Genomic DNA, 17,303 nt, shown 5'->3' with positions numbered 1-17,303 from the left:
TTGGTCCCTGCCTGGCGTTCGGCATTAATGGGTACAACAAGGACTGGTCGGCTCGGAGTCAGTATAATGTGTCTGAGTGGGATATTCATGCTTAACTGCGGCATGGTATCTCAGTGGGCAAGCACTATAAAACCAGCTTCAGTCTGGGCTAGTACAAGCAGCCGCACATACACATACACACGCATGCACGTCGTCATATGAGCGAAATAGTCTCAAGCACGACGTTAAATCCAATGTCACCTCACCTCACCTCACCTCACATACATATCATATCATATCCCAATTGCGGAGATCGATGCTCATGATGTTGACCACTGGATTGTTTGGTCCAGGCTCGATTATGTACAGACCGTAGCTGTGTAGATAAATGTTACCTAGTCCAGGGGTAAGCAACAAACTAATAAATATGCGGATCATGTGTGATAATATCGACCACAGGATTTATTGGTCTAGACTACGCTAAGTATATATTTTTCTAAGTATATTTGATGAATCACATGGACGGATCCAGGAATTTTGAAAAGGGGTGGGGGTGTGTTGGGTGTCAGGGGTTCGAACCCTCTGAACCCCCCATTAGTTTCGCCAACGCAAAAAAAAATCTTCAATGTGGTCTTAAGTCATTTTCAAAGGGGGGGTCGAACCCCCCACCCCCGATCCGCCAATGAATCATCATAAACTTTACGTATGACGTGTATAGTTGCCATGGTAACACATGTGTCGATCCGTCACTAACTTGCAAGTTGCAACCCACATATTGGTCAACACAAAATGTTTTAACCAGCGGTAAACCTTGTCATTTGCCCTCCGCTGATTGGTCCGAATAGTTGTGTCATATACATGCACAGAGTGAAGCTGTCAGAAACAAGATTGCGCCAAGGAAATAAAAACCGGAAGTTACGTTGTCATCAATATGACGCAGAACATAACGAGAACAACCAAAGCTGAAGTCGACATGTAATTGTACACGATATGCCGCAAGATAGAAATTTGGCCAGTATTAAGGTAGGTCGATGGAAATGAGAACATAAATATTTGTTTTATCACAGCATTTGTCCGCATAACACACGTAATGGAGGTTTCATATAGAGCACCACTTATTTCGGAAATCGAAAATGCGAAATAATGATTTACCACCTTAACAATGGCTACTGTGTTTGTTTAATATCAATCTAAATCAGAACTATCTAGTAGTACTTTGAACAGGGTAAAACTGATTCTTACACAGCATTACAAATTGTTTTAATTAAAACTCATTAAAACATGAAATCCCTAGTATGTTTAATCGGCATATGTTCTTTCAGAAGAATCTGCTTTCGTTTGCATCGATGTATGATACATTCAATCTTTTCTATTAAGGTGTTCTTCACGAGTGTCGCGAGGAATACAGTGGAACGGGAATGGTGTAACATCCTTGGTCTGGTGATCCACGCATAATGGTATGTGTAAACTTATAGATTATAAGCGGGAAATCAGTAACCGATTATGGTTTAACGTCGCCTTTAGCAATATTCCATCAATATCACAGCGGGGGACACCAGAAGTTGGCTTCATAATTTGTATCCAAGTGGGGAATCGAACCCTGGTCTTGAGGCGAAAGCTATAACCAGTATAGGCTACCCTATAGCTCTGGAAATTAGAAAGCAAGCTACGGAAGTCAACACCGCGTGTACAAACGGGGAAGTAGGTTGGTAGTTTTGGGAAGGGGAGAGGGGGCTAATACAATGAGCAGTATCTTTTGTTTGTTCTTAAAACCACACTCAGCAAAATCGTTGCCAATCATATCAGTCACTTGTTTATCTGGTATATAAAGTTTTCGTCATAAAGCAGGAATATTGAGTGTGTCGTTAAACCATAAAAACATAAGTAGAAAGAAAATGATCACTGATCCATGACATGTTTATTATGTCCGAAATTGTTATTTATAAGAGCAATAACCATGATTGCTTGTATTTTTTGTTTGTACTATCCGTTTAACCTAATGCCCGGTTTCATATCACATAGTTGAATATAAATTCATCTCGTAAACTTGAGGTAAAGTACTTTCTTCGGAGACGTTCAGCATCCAATCACGTTCGATTCAAAACTTCTTCGTCTGTCAACACTGTGGTCAAGATGTACGTTACGAGCGTCGAGTTCTAGCTTCACCTCTCGAATTACTCCCACTGTTGGGCGTAATTCGTCGTCGTACTCCTGAATTATGTTTTTAAAAAGTTACACTAAATTTACAATATGTCATCTACCTGGTGATGGTGGTGGTGGTGGGTAGCCTAATGGTTAAAGCGTTCGCTCGTCACGCCGAAGATCCTGGTTCCATTCCCCACATGATGGGGACAATGTGTAAAGCCCATTTTAGGTGTCCCCGGCCATGACGTTGCTGGAATATTGTGTAAAACATCACTCACTCACTCACTCTCCTGACTTCCTGTAACCTACCTATATACATATACGTCCCGGTCTTTCTAATGCCATTGCAAATATACTCTCCTAAAAGAAACGCATCATGAAAATAGCAATTTCATGTAGCAATGAATTACAACGTGATTCATTTTACAAAAGGTTTTGCTCTGTTTATGAGTCCTATGGTGTTTATGTTTTGAAACATCACAACAAAACGCACCATCCGTAAAATACCCGTATTTAACAGCATGATTTTCAATTACGGCGTGTAGTGTCACAGAATACACAATTCACATGCAATGCACGTGAAAGTTGGGGATCAGATAGTCACAATGATGGGTATAAAAGGTTGATCGCTGTCTGTCGATTATTCACTGTATTTGGAATATTGTTGACGAACGCAAAATGCACGTCTAAGTGAAGCCAACCGTCATATCGCCATTGGTTTGCTTGAAGCTGGCCAGTCTCAACGTGCAGTTGCCCGACGCATGAATGTTCACCAAAGCACCATGTCACTGCTCTGGGAGAGATATCGCCGGCAGAATGCGGTAGCAGATGCCCCTCGTAGTGGGCGACCTCGAGCGACCACTGCGGCGCAGAATCGTTACATCCGGGTACATCACCTGCGTCATCGAACAGCTACGGCGACCAGTACCGCTCGACAAATACCCGGATTGAGGAGGCTTTCTGCACAGACCGTCAGGAACAGGTTGAGAGAGGCTGGTTTACGTGCCAGAAGACCTTATTTTGTCCCTGTGCTTCGGCAACATCGTCGACATCGAGTTCAATGGTGCACCAACGTTCAGGCCTGGAAGCTACCGAATTGGCGTAGAATCTGGTTCAGTGATGAATTCTATTGGAACGACGCGATGGAAGAATGCGGGTGTACAGACGTCGACGGTTAGGTCGGGGATGAGATCACCTGCCGTAGGATAAGTGATTTGGTGATGATCCAGGGCAACCTGACAGCTCAACGGTACTGTGACGAAATCCTACGCCCACATCTCCTTCCAATCATTGATCGCCAGAGGGAGTTGTTTCAACAGGACAATGCCAGGCCCCACACAGCACGTCACACTAGAGACTTCCTCCAGAACCACAACATCAATGTGCTCCCCTGGCCCTCAAGATCACCGGACTTAAACCCTATCGAACAACTGTGGGATGCCCTGGACAGACGGATGCGACGCGGTAACCCTCAGCCCCAGACACTTCAGCAACTCTCACAGGCACTACAGGCAGAGTGAGCTGCGATTGGGCAACACGAGATTCTGAGACTTATTCGTTCGATGCCGAGGCGATGCCGTGCAGTTCTGGATGCCCACGGTGGTCACACGAGGTATTGAATTCAGCGCCACCACGCGTCTCCATGTGACACTCAAACTGACTTTCCTCGAGTTAGGTGCCAAAGACGGATAAGTCTGCATACCCAGTGTGCAATTTCGCTATATTTCATTGACTCATAAAGCTTACAAGATGTTTCAAAATAAACATAAAAATACAGTTGAAATTCCTATATGCGTTTCGTTTTTGGGAGAGTATATTACATGACACTATCTGACCACTTAAAGTGACCCATTTAACAATAATCTATATTTCAATAAAATAAATTATTTCCTTCTGTTAAGGAACATGTACATTTCCCGTTTCACAAAGAAATAGTTCTATGTTGGGCCTTTTAAAATTGAAAATGAAACAGGATCGAATTAAAATATTTTATCTGAAGACTCTTCGGAATATATCGCTAAAGGACGAGTGTTGTGCATTGTGTATCTAATTTTGTACACAGATTGAAATAAACCCGCGTGATGTGTTTTCTGTGCCAGTGTCCGACCACCTACTGATTTGTCCAACTGTTGGTTATAAATCAAATGGGATTTTTATGTTAATTTCCCTGTAAAATCGATACGATTGTCTGTTTGTATGTTATTGTACTTGTGCCAACAAATCCGGAAACGTACCATATTAGGAAAGCGAAACCTCAAAGTTTGTAGTCAGCAGTACAACTATAACTATAACTCGGATCCGTGAACAACCCATGCTAGTGAGAGAGTGAGTGAGTACGCCGCTTTTAGCAACATTCCAGCAATAACACTTTTTGGGGGGGGGGCGCTTCACACATTGTACGCATGTGGGGAATCAAACCCGGGTTTTCAGCGTGACGAGCGAACGCTTTAACCACTAGGCTACCCCACCGCCGGGGAGACACATGAACTTCGGGTTGTTTCCCAGGATATACCTAACTGCACATGACGATAGTTGGTTGTTTCGTGAAAAGATGTATGAGAACAAATGCAGAGATGCCAACCCATACGATTTTATCGTATTCATTACGAAAAATACAACACAGGATACGCGACTATGATAGCAGTAAAATATAAAATTTTTTTTTTACAAAATACATGTACATTGAATTAAATTATCAAATAGCATACGTACCATACACAATATATTTCAACCATTTTTATTGAGTATCATGTGGATACTTACTACTGATTTAGGTGTGTACAATATTGAGAGGCAACTACCGGGATTGTATTATCATTATTAAATGGAAATGCTATTTTCCCGCATCACATTTCCTGGGGCACAGATTGTGCATGATTATAATTCTGGAACCCGTGAAGATCCTTTTTCGAATTGGTCTTCAACAAACAAACCGAAACATGAGTCACATTAACCTATTCAGACAATGACCTACTTTTCAGCCGATCCGAATTGTATCGTGTGAAAGTGAAAATAGACATCACAAACAACTATGGTTACATTGAATTCCAATTCCTTGTTTCATAATAAAATGGTACTTACAAATGAAGTTTAATTTAAAACTTTAATAACATCGTATTTCTATATTTTATGGCGAGGTGTAGGCCGCATGACCTTAACTAAGACGTCACAGACTGCCCTGTTTGATGAGGTCGTAAAATGATTCACAATGCATCTAGCTCATTGGTTACACCTGTTATGTATTGTTTGCGCTTATTCAGTGTAGTTCTGTAACGCACAATGTGATTGATATAATATCAAGTCCGTACCAGACCGCCAAACCTTTCTAGCGGCCGAGCCTCGTTTTGAGATCTCCACGATTTCCAGGTTTCCGTTTGTCAGAGCTCGCTGTACGACAGAGCACGCTGCACGACATGTTTGCAAGGATTAGAAGGAACGTAGTGTTGCAATATACAAGTGCATAGATGAACAAATAATACTGATTAATAATTATGCATCCAGTTAAATGAATTGGTCCTAAAATTCTGGACTGGTTATTGTACTAAGTTGCGCAATAGGACGGGACCCAGTCAACAGGAAACGAGACTGTTGTGTAATAATAATAATAATAATAATAATAATAATGTCACTTATAAAGCGCAAATGTCCACACACTTATGAATGTTCAATGCGCTGATCAATGTTTTGACTTGCATGTTTGTCGTAAGAGGCGACTAACGGGATCGGGCTGTCAGGCTCGCTGACTTGATTTGACACATGTCATTGATTCCCATTTGCGTAGATCGATGCGTATGTTGTCAATCACTGGATCGTCTGGCCAAGCAAAATGTTTACGGGATCATCATGTTGCGGGAATATTGCAGGGTGCGGCATTAAACAAACAAACGAATAAACAAACAAACAAAGTTATAACACGGCTGTCAGTTAATGAACAAACCAGGGTCAGCCAGGGGTGACATCATGAGCAAAGATCCAAAGGCTAGGATATCACACACTGTGATAAGAATGGGTAATTGGAGACTATCAACTCAAATCCCACGGGGATATCTCATATCTCACAGATGATGGAACATTTGCGTGAGAGAAACAGAAACAATCCCTCCGTTTTGCCTTTTCATTCCCTGAAGTCGTACATCTACGTCAAGCCCGCGGTCTCACTGGCTGCACGGATATTTGCGTCCGCTACAATGGCTTGGTGGCAATTTGTTTCACCAAGACAATGAGTGAGGTGAGGTGAGGTGGAATAGGGGTATAACGTCGTGCTTGAGACTATTTCGCTCATATGACGACGTGCATGCGTGTGTATGTGTATGTGCGGCTGCTTGTACTAGCCCAGACTGAAGCTGGTTTTATAGTGCTAGCCCACTGAGATACCATGCCGCAGTGAAGCATGAATACCCCACTCAGACACATTATACTGACTCCGAGCCGACCAGTCCTTGTTGTACCCATTAATGCCGAGCGCCAGACAGGGACCAACACGTACCATATTTTAAGGTCTTTTGGTATGACGCGGTCGGGGATCGAACCTGCGACCTTCCTCTCTCCGGGCGGACGCTCTAACCACTACACCACGGAGGCGGTCTACAATGAGTGAGTGAGTGAGTGAGTGGGTGGGGGTGAGTGAGTGAGTTTTTGCGCCGCTTTAAGCGCTATTCCAGCAAGATAACGGCGGGGACACACATTGTACCCATGTGGGAATCGAACCCGGGTCTTCGGCGTGACGAGCTAACGCTTAAACCACTAGGCTACCCCACTGCCTTTCAAAAGACAGGAAGTCACCAGGTAACTATAAAGTACGTGAACATTACGGATTGATCAAAAGGCAACAAGTTGATACATGGCAGTTCTTTAAATCAATGGGGCGATGGGGTAGCCTAGCAGTTAAAGCGTTCGCTCATCAAGCCGAAGACCGGGGTTCGATTCCCCACATGGGTACAATGTGTGAAGCCCATTTCTGGTGTGCCCCGCTCGAATATTGCTACTCTTTAAACCAGTAACAAAATCAAGAAGTAAGTACATATATTTCAGTTGCGATTATCCCATATGATAGCAAAAAGTGACATATGCGGACCGAGGTAAACGTAGAGCCGACTTGCCGTCATAAATCACAGGTCAAGCTCGACAAATGGTATACATTAATCTTTACTTAGTATATAGCCGATATATAGATACCTAGAGTCACTTTGCAATGGTTGCCAATGGTTCTTGACCTGGCACATTTGCATCAAGTAATGAAACTAACACTTTATTGTCTTCTAACCCGGTTTTATGGTCCTGGTTTGTCTATACGTACCTTGTAACCCTATTTACACAGAGATAACAGAATCTAATTTCAAATAGGGAACTACAATTAAAGCGTCTTGATGTCACCTTGAAACAATCTGGCCGTCCTTTCGGTTTTATAGACAGGGAAATTAACACATTGTGATCGAAGTACAGTTTTGAAACTGGTTTCCGCTATCTGTAGATATGAACTATCTACATGAACTGGTCATGCTTTCTTCCTGTCTTTCTTTCTTGCTCCACAGGGGGCGGTGGGGTAGCCTAGTGGTTAAAGCGTTGGCTCGTCACGCCGAAGACCCGGGTTCGATTCCCCACATGGGCACAATGTGTGAAGCCCATTTCTGGTGTCCCCCGCCGTGATATTGCTAGAATATTGCTAAAGGCGGCGTAAAACTAAACTCAGTCAGTCAGTCAGTCAGTCTTGCTCCACAGGGGCGGTGGGGGGTAGCCTTAGTGGTTAAAGCGTTCTCTCGTCACGCCGAAGACCCGGGTTCGATTCCCTACATAGGTATACTGTGTGAAGCCCATTTCTGGTGTCCCCCATAGTGATATTGCTGGAATATTGCTAAAAGTGGCGTAAAACTAACCTCACTCACTCACACACACTACTCAACAATATACCAGATATAAGACAGTGGTCCATAAATACTCCATTCTGGACCAGACAATCACGTGACTGACATCATGAAGATCGATGTACACAATTTAGATACGATGATATGTATCTCATCCGATCCCGTTATTCGCCTCATAGTTGCTAACTCTCACCACGATCATCACGGGTGTGTCGTTCTTGGAGGTCAGCTGGACTGGTCACGCTGAAGGGACATTCATGCAAGTGCTTATGACCACAGTCATTCCTCCATGGACCCCCAATTTGTTCTTTGACGTGCAATTATGAGGGCGTTGTGGTATGTGTATGCAACATATTACAAATACTACAAATTAAGTTTGTGAGTAAATAACAAAGCGCATAACTAGTATATGCATTTAACAACGTTTCGATGTAGTTGCAAAACCTCGTCAAATGCTATGTGGAATGAGTGAGGGAGTTTCGTTTTACGCCGCTTTTAGCAATATTCCAGCAATATCACGGGGGGGGGGGGAGGACCCAAGAAATGGGGTTCACACATTGTTTCCATGTGGAGAATCGAACCCAGGACTTCAGTGTGACGAGCGGACGCTTTGACCATTAGGCTACCCTACCGCCCCATTACCCTTATGACCTGTGATATATATGACACAATAGTGACAATTCTGCTGAAATACTGTCGATATAACTTAAAATGTTAACTCACTCACTCCATATTCGACTAAAATTGTCGACTGAAATTTCATTCCAGTCATACTCATCATTGAAGGTCAATGATGTGTTAGATGTTCATGCTGTTAATCACAAGTTGGCTACTTCAAGGAGCCGTTATACTCCCCTGTCCTTTACCAACGTTTGCTCACTCATCCACCCTTTATCACGATGCAATGAGAACGTTTATTATGTTATTACCGGTATAAATATTTCTCAGCAGCGAGTATCATATCAGTTACTGTGCTAAATCATGTGTGTTGTACCAAACGCAGGTCTACGACGTTGCAGCTGTTGTTGTCAGCGTCATCGTCCTCACGGGTGTGGTTCTCATCATCGTCGCTGGGTACGTCTATTTTGTTTCTCTTCATGACCCTCTTGCACAACGCGATCTTAGCGTTGCTACGATCGTTACTGCCAAACATTAAAGTAGACTTATCGCAGCGCTGAGGTCACTTTGTGCAAGTGGGCCTGAACTTTTTAGTTAATTGTAAGATGATTGTTAGATAGGACTTGTGGGTGGCTTGACACGCCTATTGCGCAAGAGTTGTATAATTCACATCGGTATGACTACTTCATGCGACGGACAAATAGCAAACTTAGCACCTTCAAGAAAGCTGCGGATTTTGCGTGGATAATATCTGACTGTTTCAACAATGAATACACAATGCCATTTCGAAACATTTATGGAAAATAAAAGTGCAAAAGTTTTGAATTCACAATGTCAGAGGTGTACACGAAGTACGTGACCTACCACACATAGTATATAGCACAACATGTGTATGCTATATTTGTACATACATGTTACATGTTACATTTGACCACTTTTAAATGTCATTGTGTTTTCATATTTTTCGGCCGTGGGAGCAGTGCCAATCCGTACACAAGGAGTTATCTTGACTACCAGTTGTCCCATTTCCATTTTGTGGGAGTTTCAGTGGCTGGGTGGGTTAGATTGCTGACTTTGCGAGCTGGCGATTAGGTTTATCACTGAGAGTGTGGGTTCGACTCCCGGATGGAACTCACCCTAACAAAATTACTAGCAACGGTATTTTACCGAGAAAGTTTAATCACTTATAACAAGTGTATGTGACCACTTTTGAAATGACATTGTGTATTCTACCAATTATTCAGTGAAATAATTTCGACGATAGTATAATATTTCACTGAATACTTTCAGTATTTCGTATTCATTTTTTCATTATAAATTTATATATTTTGTTCAAATACAATTAGTGACAAAAGGTCAAAATCAAAACTTTATGTTAATTCTTTGAGAATATTTTACCGATAATAGTCGTGTGTCACTGAGTGAGTGAGTGAGTGAGTATGGTTTTACGCCGCTTTTAGCAATATTCCAGCAATGTGACGTAGGGTTACACCAGAAATGGGCTTCACACATTGTGCCCATGTGGGGAATCGAACCCGGGTCTTCGTCGTGACGACCCAACGCTTAACCATTAGGCTACCCCACCGAGTGCGTGAGTTTTCATGCTACATGGCGGCGGTCTGTAAATAATCGAGTCTGGACCAGACAATCCAGTGATCAACAGCATGAGCATCGATCTGCGCAACTGGGAACCGATGACATGTGTCAACCAAGTCAGCAGGCCTGACCACCCGATCCCGTTAGTCGCCTATTACGACAAGCAGGGGTTCAGTCGAACCCGGACCTTCACGGGTAGATGTGTCACTGAGACGATTAAGAGTTGTGTATTATTGCGTGGTAAGTATTTCACATCGGTTGTATTTTATATGACACGTATTAATGTGTTATCTCTATTTATGTTGTGCTTGTTATGTTTTACGTAACAGACCCGCGAAGATCCGGGTTAGAATTGGTCTTCAGTAATCCATGCTTGTCGTAAGAGGCGACTTACGGGATCGGGTGGTCAGGCTCGCTGACTTGGTTGACAGTAACTTGACACATGTCATCGTATCCCTATTGCGTAGAACGATGATGTTGATCACTGGATTGTCTTGTCCAGTCTGGATTATTTCCAGACCGCTGTCATATAGCTGGAATATTGCTGAGTGCGGCGTTAAACAACAAACCACTATAAATATTTTACGTAACAATTGTTTTCTCCAGGCTATGTACAAGCAGTTGGTGTTGCCAACACAACACTGATACAACCGCCGGCGAGGGCAGGTCCTCCGTCGCGAACGAATATGTCAATTACAATCCCAGGGGAAATGGGAAAAGCGAGAAAAAGAAGAAAAGTTGGAAAAACAGATTTTCTCGTGCGAGTACAAGTTGTGGCAATCCTGACTATGATGACGCCCACATATATGAAGACGTCACAACGCGGCGACCAAGCGTTAAGAAGGAAGAGCCATGCAGGGGCTACTTGTCCATGGAGGTGCTGAAGATTACTCCGAGTCCAGCGAATACGTGTCCGAGAGTAGCAAAGAGTATGTACATCAGTGACGTCAACTTGCAATAGAAGCAGACAGACAGAAAGAGAGATGTTTATCGTGAAAGAAGACTAAACCCTCTTTAAATCGTCAAGCATACGTTACTGCGCATACCTGCCAACTCTCACACTTTTGGATTGAGACTCAAGCTCTCACGATAAAACTGATTAATGTCACGCCAAACTGGGTTTATGCACAAATTGACCACTTAAAATCACACAAATAGGGGCCCATGAAGATCCGGGTTAGAATGAATCTTCAGTAATCCATGCTTGTCGTAAGAGGCGACTAACGGGATCGGGTGGTCAGGCTCGCTGACTTGGTTGACACGTGTCATCGTATGCCAATTGATCGATGCTCATGCTGTTGATCACTGGATTGTCTGGTTCAGAGCCGATTATTTACAGACCGCCGCCATGTAGCTGGAATATTGCTGATTGCGGCGTAAAACAAAACTCACTCACTCATTCATACACAAATCCTAGTTGTTGTTCACACGGTAAGGTTGTTGAAAACGTTCCGGCTCCGCGATTGAATCTTGAATCCGACGTGTTTTTTTCCATTTTCTTTTTATGAAAAAGAATCCAGATAGAACTTCAGCGTTTGTAGAGTACCATGGAGAGTATTAAAAACGTAACAAAGCCACAGAAAAACAATTAATTACTTTTTGTTCAGCTGTTGAAATTTTACATGAAAATAGCCGGGTTTAATACAATTGATTTGCCTTTTAGATTAAGAAGTGTATATACGGTGTATTTAAAAAGAACAACCTTGACGTTGGAATGAACAATGTTCATTCCTACTGGGAAAAAACTCAAAATATTTTTTATTGTTTACATTGTAACGTTAGACAATCACGATATATTTTGTCTTAGTAAATTAAGCCTCTCTTGCTCCCCGGGACCGGATGGTCAGGCTCGCTGACTTGGCTGACACTTGTCATCGGTTCCCAATTGCGCAGATCGATGCTCATGCTGTTGATCACTGGATTGTCTGGTCCAGACTCGATTATTTACAGACCGCCGCCATATAGCTGGAATATTGCTGAGTGCGGCGTAAAACTAAACACACTCACTCACTTGCTCCCCACCCCTCCTCTATTCAAGATACGTTGAACACACATTTTGTGTACTTGCAGCAGAACATGAATTTTATGACAATCATTGAGGTTTCACGTTCACATTCACGTTCATGTTCACGTTGTCGTTGTCGTTGTTGTTGCTACATTTTCATTAAATATGACAACTGTAAGGATATTAGGGTATCAAAGTATAGCTATCGAGTTAAAAATATGCTGGACTTTGTCCTATCACAGGTTTCAAATCGCAGTTATATACAAGAATTGATTTTATGGCCGTTTCAGCGAGAATGGGTTTCGATATCGTTTTCATGTCATTTAAATGTGAGAACTGTTAGGGAGGTCTAATTCAGCACAGGAGTTACATAAATTAGCTGTCGAGAAAATATTGTCTGGTGTAAAACAAATAAAAGAACAAATTAAAATCATTGTTGTTTTATGTTGCCGAAACCGGCGTACACCGACACGCAACACACTAAGTGACCTCTTTGTCTAATTCTCCCCGAGAATAGAATGTTCATATTGTGGCCTTGAATCATTCAAACTCTTTTTCAAACAGAGCATTGCATCAGCACAAATACAAAATATTTCAAGAGAAATAGCTCAATACCATATTTTATGTTAAACCCGTTAAGCTAATACATGTAAATTCTTATTTGTTTTATCCAGAGTCGTGTCGTTTTTGTAATAGTAAGGGAAGCAACTCCTGCTTCAACTTGGGTTGACTTCAGTAGTCCGGACGATTCGCAACCCGGACGAATTTGCTGAGAAACGCAACCGTCCGGATTAACGAGGCTTCACTGTATTCGTAAATATCATATATAGTTTATAACATCTGACCAACTGTTTCGTTTCCCCGCAGTTAAAATATATCTATTGTTAAATCTATAAAACGCACAATCCTAAGCTAATGTGAGTTTGGGGTTTTGGATCTCAGCCGGAATTAGATAGTAGACACAAAGAGCTTTACACATGGTGCCCATTAGGATAATCTGACCAGAGATTTCGTCTTAACGAGAAAAAAACTTCGCCCCACTTCACAAGTACCCCCCACTACCCTACAGTTCTCACCAGGCATACTTAACAAAATATTATACATTAATAATAATATAACTTGCTGTAGAGACCATTTTGGCACCTTTCCATAGGTATTTCTGAAATGTGTCAGGAAGGGCACAAGTGAAACAACTTTGGTGATAGGCACGAGCTGGAAACCAATTATTATCATCAGATCCCATCTGGGCTTTGAACCCAATTTTACATTATAAGGGAACCGGACACGCGACTTCACGCCTTAGGCCACTGGTCCACCCCTGCCCACGTTTTGAACAAATCCCCACCTCCCAGATTGTACTACCTATTTCAGCACGGCTCCCTTGGGAGCTGCATAAATCGCCTTACGTGTCGTTGGATAGCTGGATCCCGGAGCTACACGGAGAATGTTTCCGTTTGTTTTTATGCAAATATATAGCCGAGCAATTACGGTTTCTGTGATTTTAAGCTGTGATACAAGTGAGTATATACTAGTAATTGTTAATTGGTCCCCTGCAACCCATACTTGGGGATCGGATGAACAGGCTCGGTGACTTCGTTGAAACGTTATCATACCCCAACTACGCCGATCGATGATGATGACGTTGATCAATCGATTGTCTGGTCCAGACTCCATTTACAGACCGCAGCCACGAAGCTGAAATATTGTTAAGTGCGCCGTAAATCAACAAATAAACATTGTTACATCCGTATCGTGTCGTCGCCGTGACAAAGGACTTCGGTAGCCTCAATGCAGATGATGTAGATGCAGACTTCACAGATTCTGTTGCTGTTGCGGACAGACGTGTCTCATGAAACTGGACTATTGTCAAGGTAAATGATAGGATAAGGACAAAAAGTTTTGTTCAGCAAAAATCTCAGTTACTTGTAGTTAATGCAAGGACAATGGAGTCATGATGTAGTTGATTTTCTATATTTTGATAGCTGTAATTCTGCTGAGTGCGGCGTAAAACTAAACTCACTAACTCACTCTGTAGTTTTGTTTTGGGCCTTACGTTTGCATTCTTTCGACGACTTTTGAGGGCCCGCTTGCAAAAAGCGCTCTTATCTCTACGACGTCGTAACTCTAACTTATACCCCACTTCCGGTCTCGTTGCCATGGTTTCCTTTGTTAAAAGTGTAGGTGTATTGACCGGTACACCTGTCAAAAGTGTAGGTGTGTCAATGATACACCTACACTTTTTCACTAGGGTATACCGAAGCAATAAAGACACAACAAACGGCGAAATATAATTTTATTTCAATGGACTCACATTGAGATTTGGATTGTTTCAAAATCTTCCTTATCATCCAGGTCGAAATGTGACGCTAACGAACTGTCAATTTGAGAAAGAAAATCCTCTGTTCACTCTTCAGCATCCATGGCGAACGAACGTGTGATCTTCCAAATGTTTTCTATGCCACATGCGAGTCAGAGAACGCATGCGCATTGGTCTGCCCATACAAATGTCAATTATCAGTAATATTGCACATATTTGGGGCTACTTGAAGTCATTCTCGAGCCCGAACTGGTGTTTAAAATCGTGTGAAAGCGTGCAAGCCCGTGCATGCACGTGCAATCGACTGCTTATAGTTTGTTTGCAGTGAAAACGTACCGATGAATATCCCTTTAAAAAAGTAAATCAAATAAAGTGAAACTAAGATTGCAAATCCCCATAATTTTACCTTGCCTATTGAACATTTAAATCTCAGAATTATATTCAGCTTAGGATAAAAGTTGTTTAACAAACGATCATAGTTTCAAAGCGCTGTTATTGGTTTGTATTACAATGGGGTATGCACATTAAATGAAACACCCAGAACATGCAGGTTTGGTAGAAGTTAACGCTTGTTACGTACCGCACGGGCATTTGTTTCACTGTTCCAACTCCTGCGCTTACCCCCCTAAAATTGTAATACAAAACAATAATATTGATTTGAAACTATGATCATTTGTTAAACAAATTTTATTCTAAGTTGAATATAATTCTGAGATGTTCATTTGGCAAGGTCAAATTATGAGATTCGCAATCGTAATTTCACTTATTTGAGTACTTTTTTGTTTAAAGTGAAATTGATCGGTTGGTTTCACTGCAAACAGACTATAGACGCGGGACATTTGAGGGTCTTAACAAGTGGGCTAAAAATAAATGAAACAGATGGAAAAGAAATAATTTTTTTGTCATAAATAGAACATAAAGTGTTATAATAAACTCGTAACTCGACCAGAAGTGAGGTATAAGTCAGATGTACCCACACTTCCTCGGTATGTTGCCCAATACCCCTACTGTTTGAGTCGTGTGGTCTTCTCGGCTAACGCCTCGGAGGCCACACGACTCAAACAGTAGGGGTATTGAGCGGCACACCTCGGAAAGTGTGGGTATATCTAATACAGAACCTTGAGATAGTTGTAATGCTAAGATCGCTTTGTGCAAGTTGGCCAAGTCTTGTAACGATTTGATAACTGTTGTGATTCTTTTTCTATTCATTCCTTTTCCGGCAATACATGTTCCCGTGAAATGCCCATATACAGTTATACCGTGACTCATAATCACACCGGAAAAGTAGGTGTAGTGCTTTTAAAACAGCTGTCAGACTGGGATTTATTACTCAATGCGCCTGGATGTATTGAGTGTGGTCCTACAAGGGTGTAAACCACAAACATGAATATTCAAGGTTATCAGTACGAGCATGTCTACTCTCAAGAGTATTTGGCGTGTGGTCCTGTGCACAGCTCAGGTCAGAATCAGTTGAAGTTAAGCAACGTTGGGCGCGGAGAGTCCTTGGATGGGTCACTCCTGAGAGTTTGTAGGACTTAGTCCTGTCCCACAACGAAGCACATGTGGTAGATGTGGTCTCACTTTAGAAAGCATGTGGGTTTATTCAAAACTGCCTCTGTTCACCCGGCAGATAATGGGTACCTGGTGAATTAAGTCGTGAAACTAATTAACCTTCTTAAGCCTAAGAGGCAGCTTGGGTTATCCGGGATAATAATAATAATAATAGTAGTAGTTTATTATAGTGTCATGTGTTATAAATGATGGGACAGCATAGTACAGCATATAAAATGCAAACACCAGGCCTCGAGAGGCCGAAATGACACCTTAAAAAAGAATATTAGCAATATTTAAAAAGCGTTTAAAAAATATGAAAAGATTGTTGACATATATACACACTTAGGTACATACATCGGTACATATATAAATACTAGCATCGATGCGTACAAACATAGATATAATGATCAGATTGTGCGCTTTGAGCAGGATATCTAGCCTGGGAAATGCGCGTTATTCTCATTATTATTACTTGAAAAGGCTTCTGCAGTTCAGTTCTGTGTTGGTCTGGTTTCTCCCCACCGAACTGTGATATAGTTTTAATCGTTATATAGGTAGTGAGTGAGTGGGTTTAACGCCGCTTTGACCAGTGTTTCAGCTACCTCACAGCTAGTTATGGGATGAACGCCCCAAGTGGTACAGATATCAAACGTTTAGCACTATGGCAGGACCAACCGGCGCGGTATATGCTGTTGACAAACCTAGACACAATTAGGGCGTTGTGGCAGAATAATTCACGATCATAGGATCCTTCCATACCTAAGGGACACAACTCTTCACAGCGAATTCAAACATCTTGTTTGTTTGTTTGATGTTTTTGGCGCCGCACTAAGAAATATTCCAGCTATATGGCGGCGGTCTGTAAATAATCGAGTCTGGACCAAACAATCCAGTGATCAACAGCATGAGCATCGATCTACGCAATTGGGATACGATGACAAGTGTCAACCAAGTCAGGGAGCCTGACCACACGATCCCATTAGTCGCCTTTTACGCCAGCTCAATATGTGGAATATTGATGAGTGCGGCGTTAAACAACAATCAATCAATCAATCAATCAATCAACTTGGTCATGGGCAGATATTTCAACACACGTCAGTACTTCGCCCTTTATTGCAGTTCTGCCCCGTAATTATTACGTAACGTCGGTGTTGATGTCATAGACTACCGTTCCCGTTACCAGACTTGAATTAGATCGCAAACATTTGGGATGAGCTTGGAAGACAAC

General features: G+C 42.1%; 1 protein-coding gene across 1 annotated transcript; it reads left to right on the top strand.

The window, feature by feature from the left end:
• The first annotated feature begins 793 nt into the window (after positions 1–793).
• On the top strand, positions 794–11,426 carry LOC124258003. Its single transcript, XM_046692079.1, has 4 exons — positions 794–1,002; positions 1,357–1,436; positions 8,989–9,059; positions 10,806–11,426. Exons 2-4 carry the CDS (start codon positions 1,434–1,436, stop codon positions 11,158–11,160), a joined length of 429 nt encoding a protein of 142 aa, XP_046548035.1. The 5' UTR covers positions 794–1,002; positions 1,357–1,433; the 3' UTR covers positions 11,161–11,426.
• Positions 11,427–17,303: the final 5,877 nt, after the last annotated feature.

This window comes from Haliotis rubra, unplaced genomic scaffold (genome assembly GCF_003918875.1).
Source record: "Haliotis rubra isolate DU_JTF1 unplaced genomic scaffold, ASM391887v1 Scf68, whole genome shotgun sequence".
Classification (NCBI taxonomy): Eukaryota; Metazoa; Mollusca; class Gastropoda; order Lepetellida; family Haliotidae; genus Haliotis; species Haliotis rubra.
The sequence above is the reverse complement of the archived record's forward strand: the minus strand, read 5'-3'. Positions and strand labels throughout refer to the sequence as shown.

What these genes read in the sequence shown, in the direction of transcription:
- LOC124258003 (XM_046692079.1), top strand. An exon ending in GTTCTCATCATCGTCGCTGG is followed by an intron (nt 9,060 to 10,805) that starts GTACGTCTATTT and finishes TGTTTTCTCCAG; the next exon opens with GCTATGTACAAGCAGTTGGT.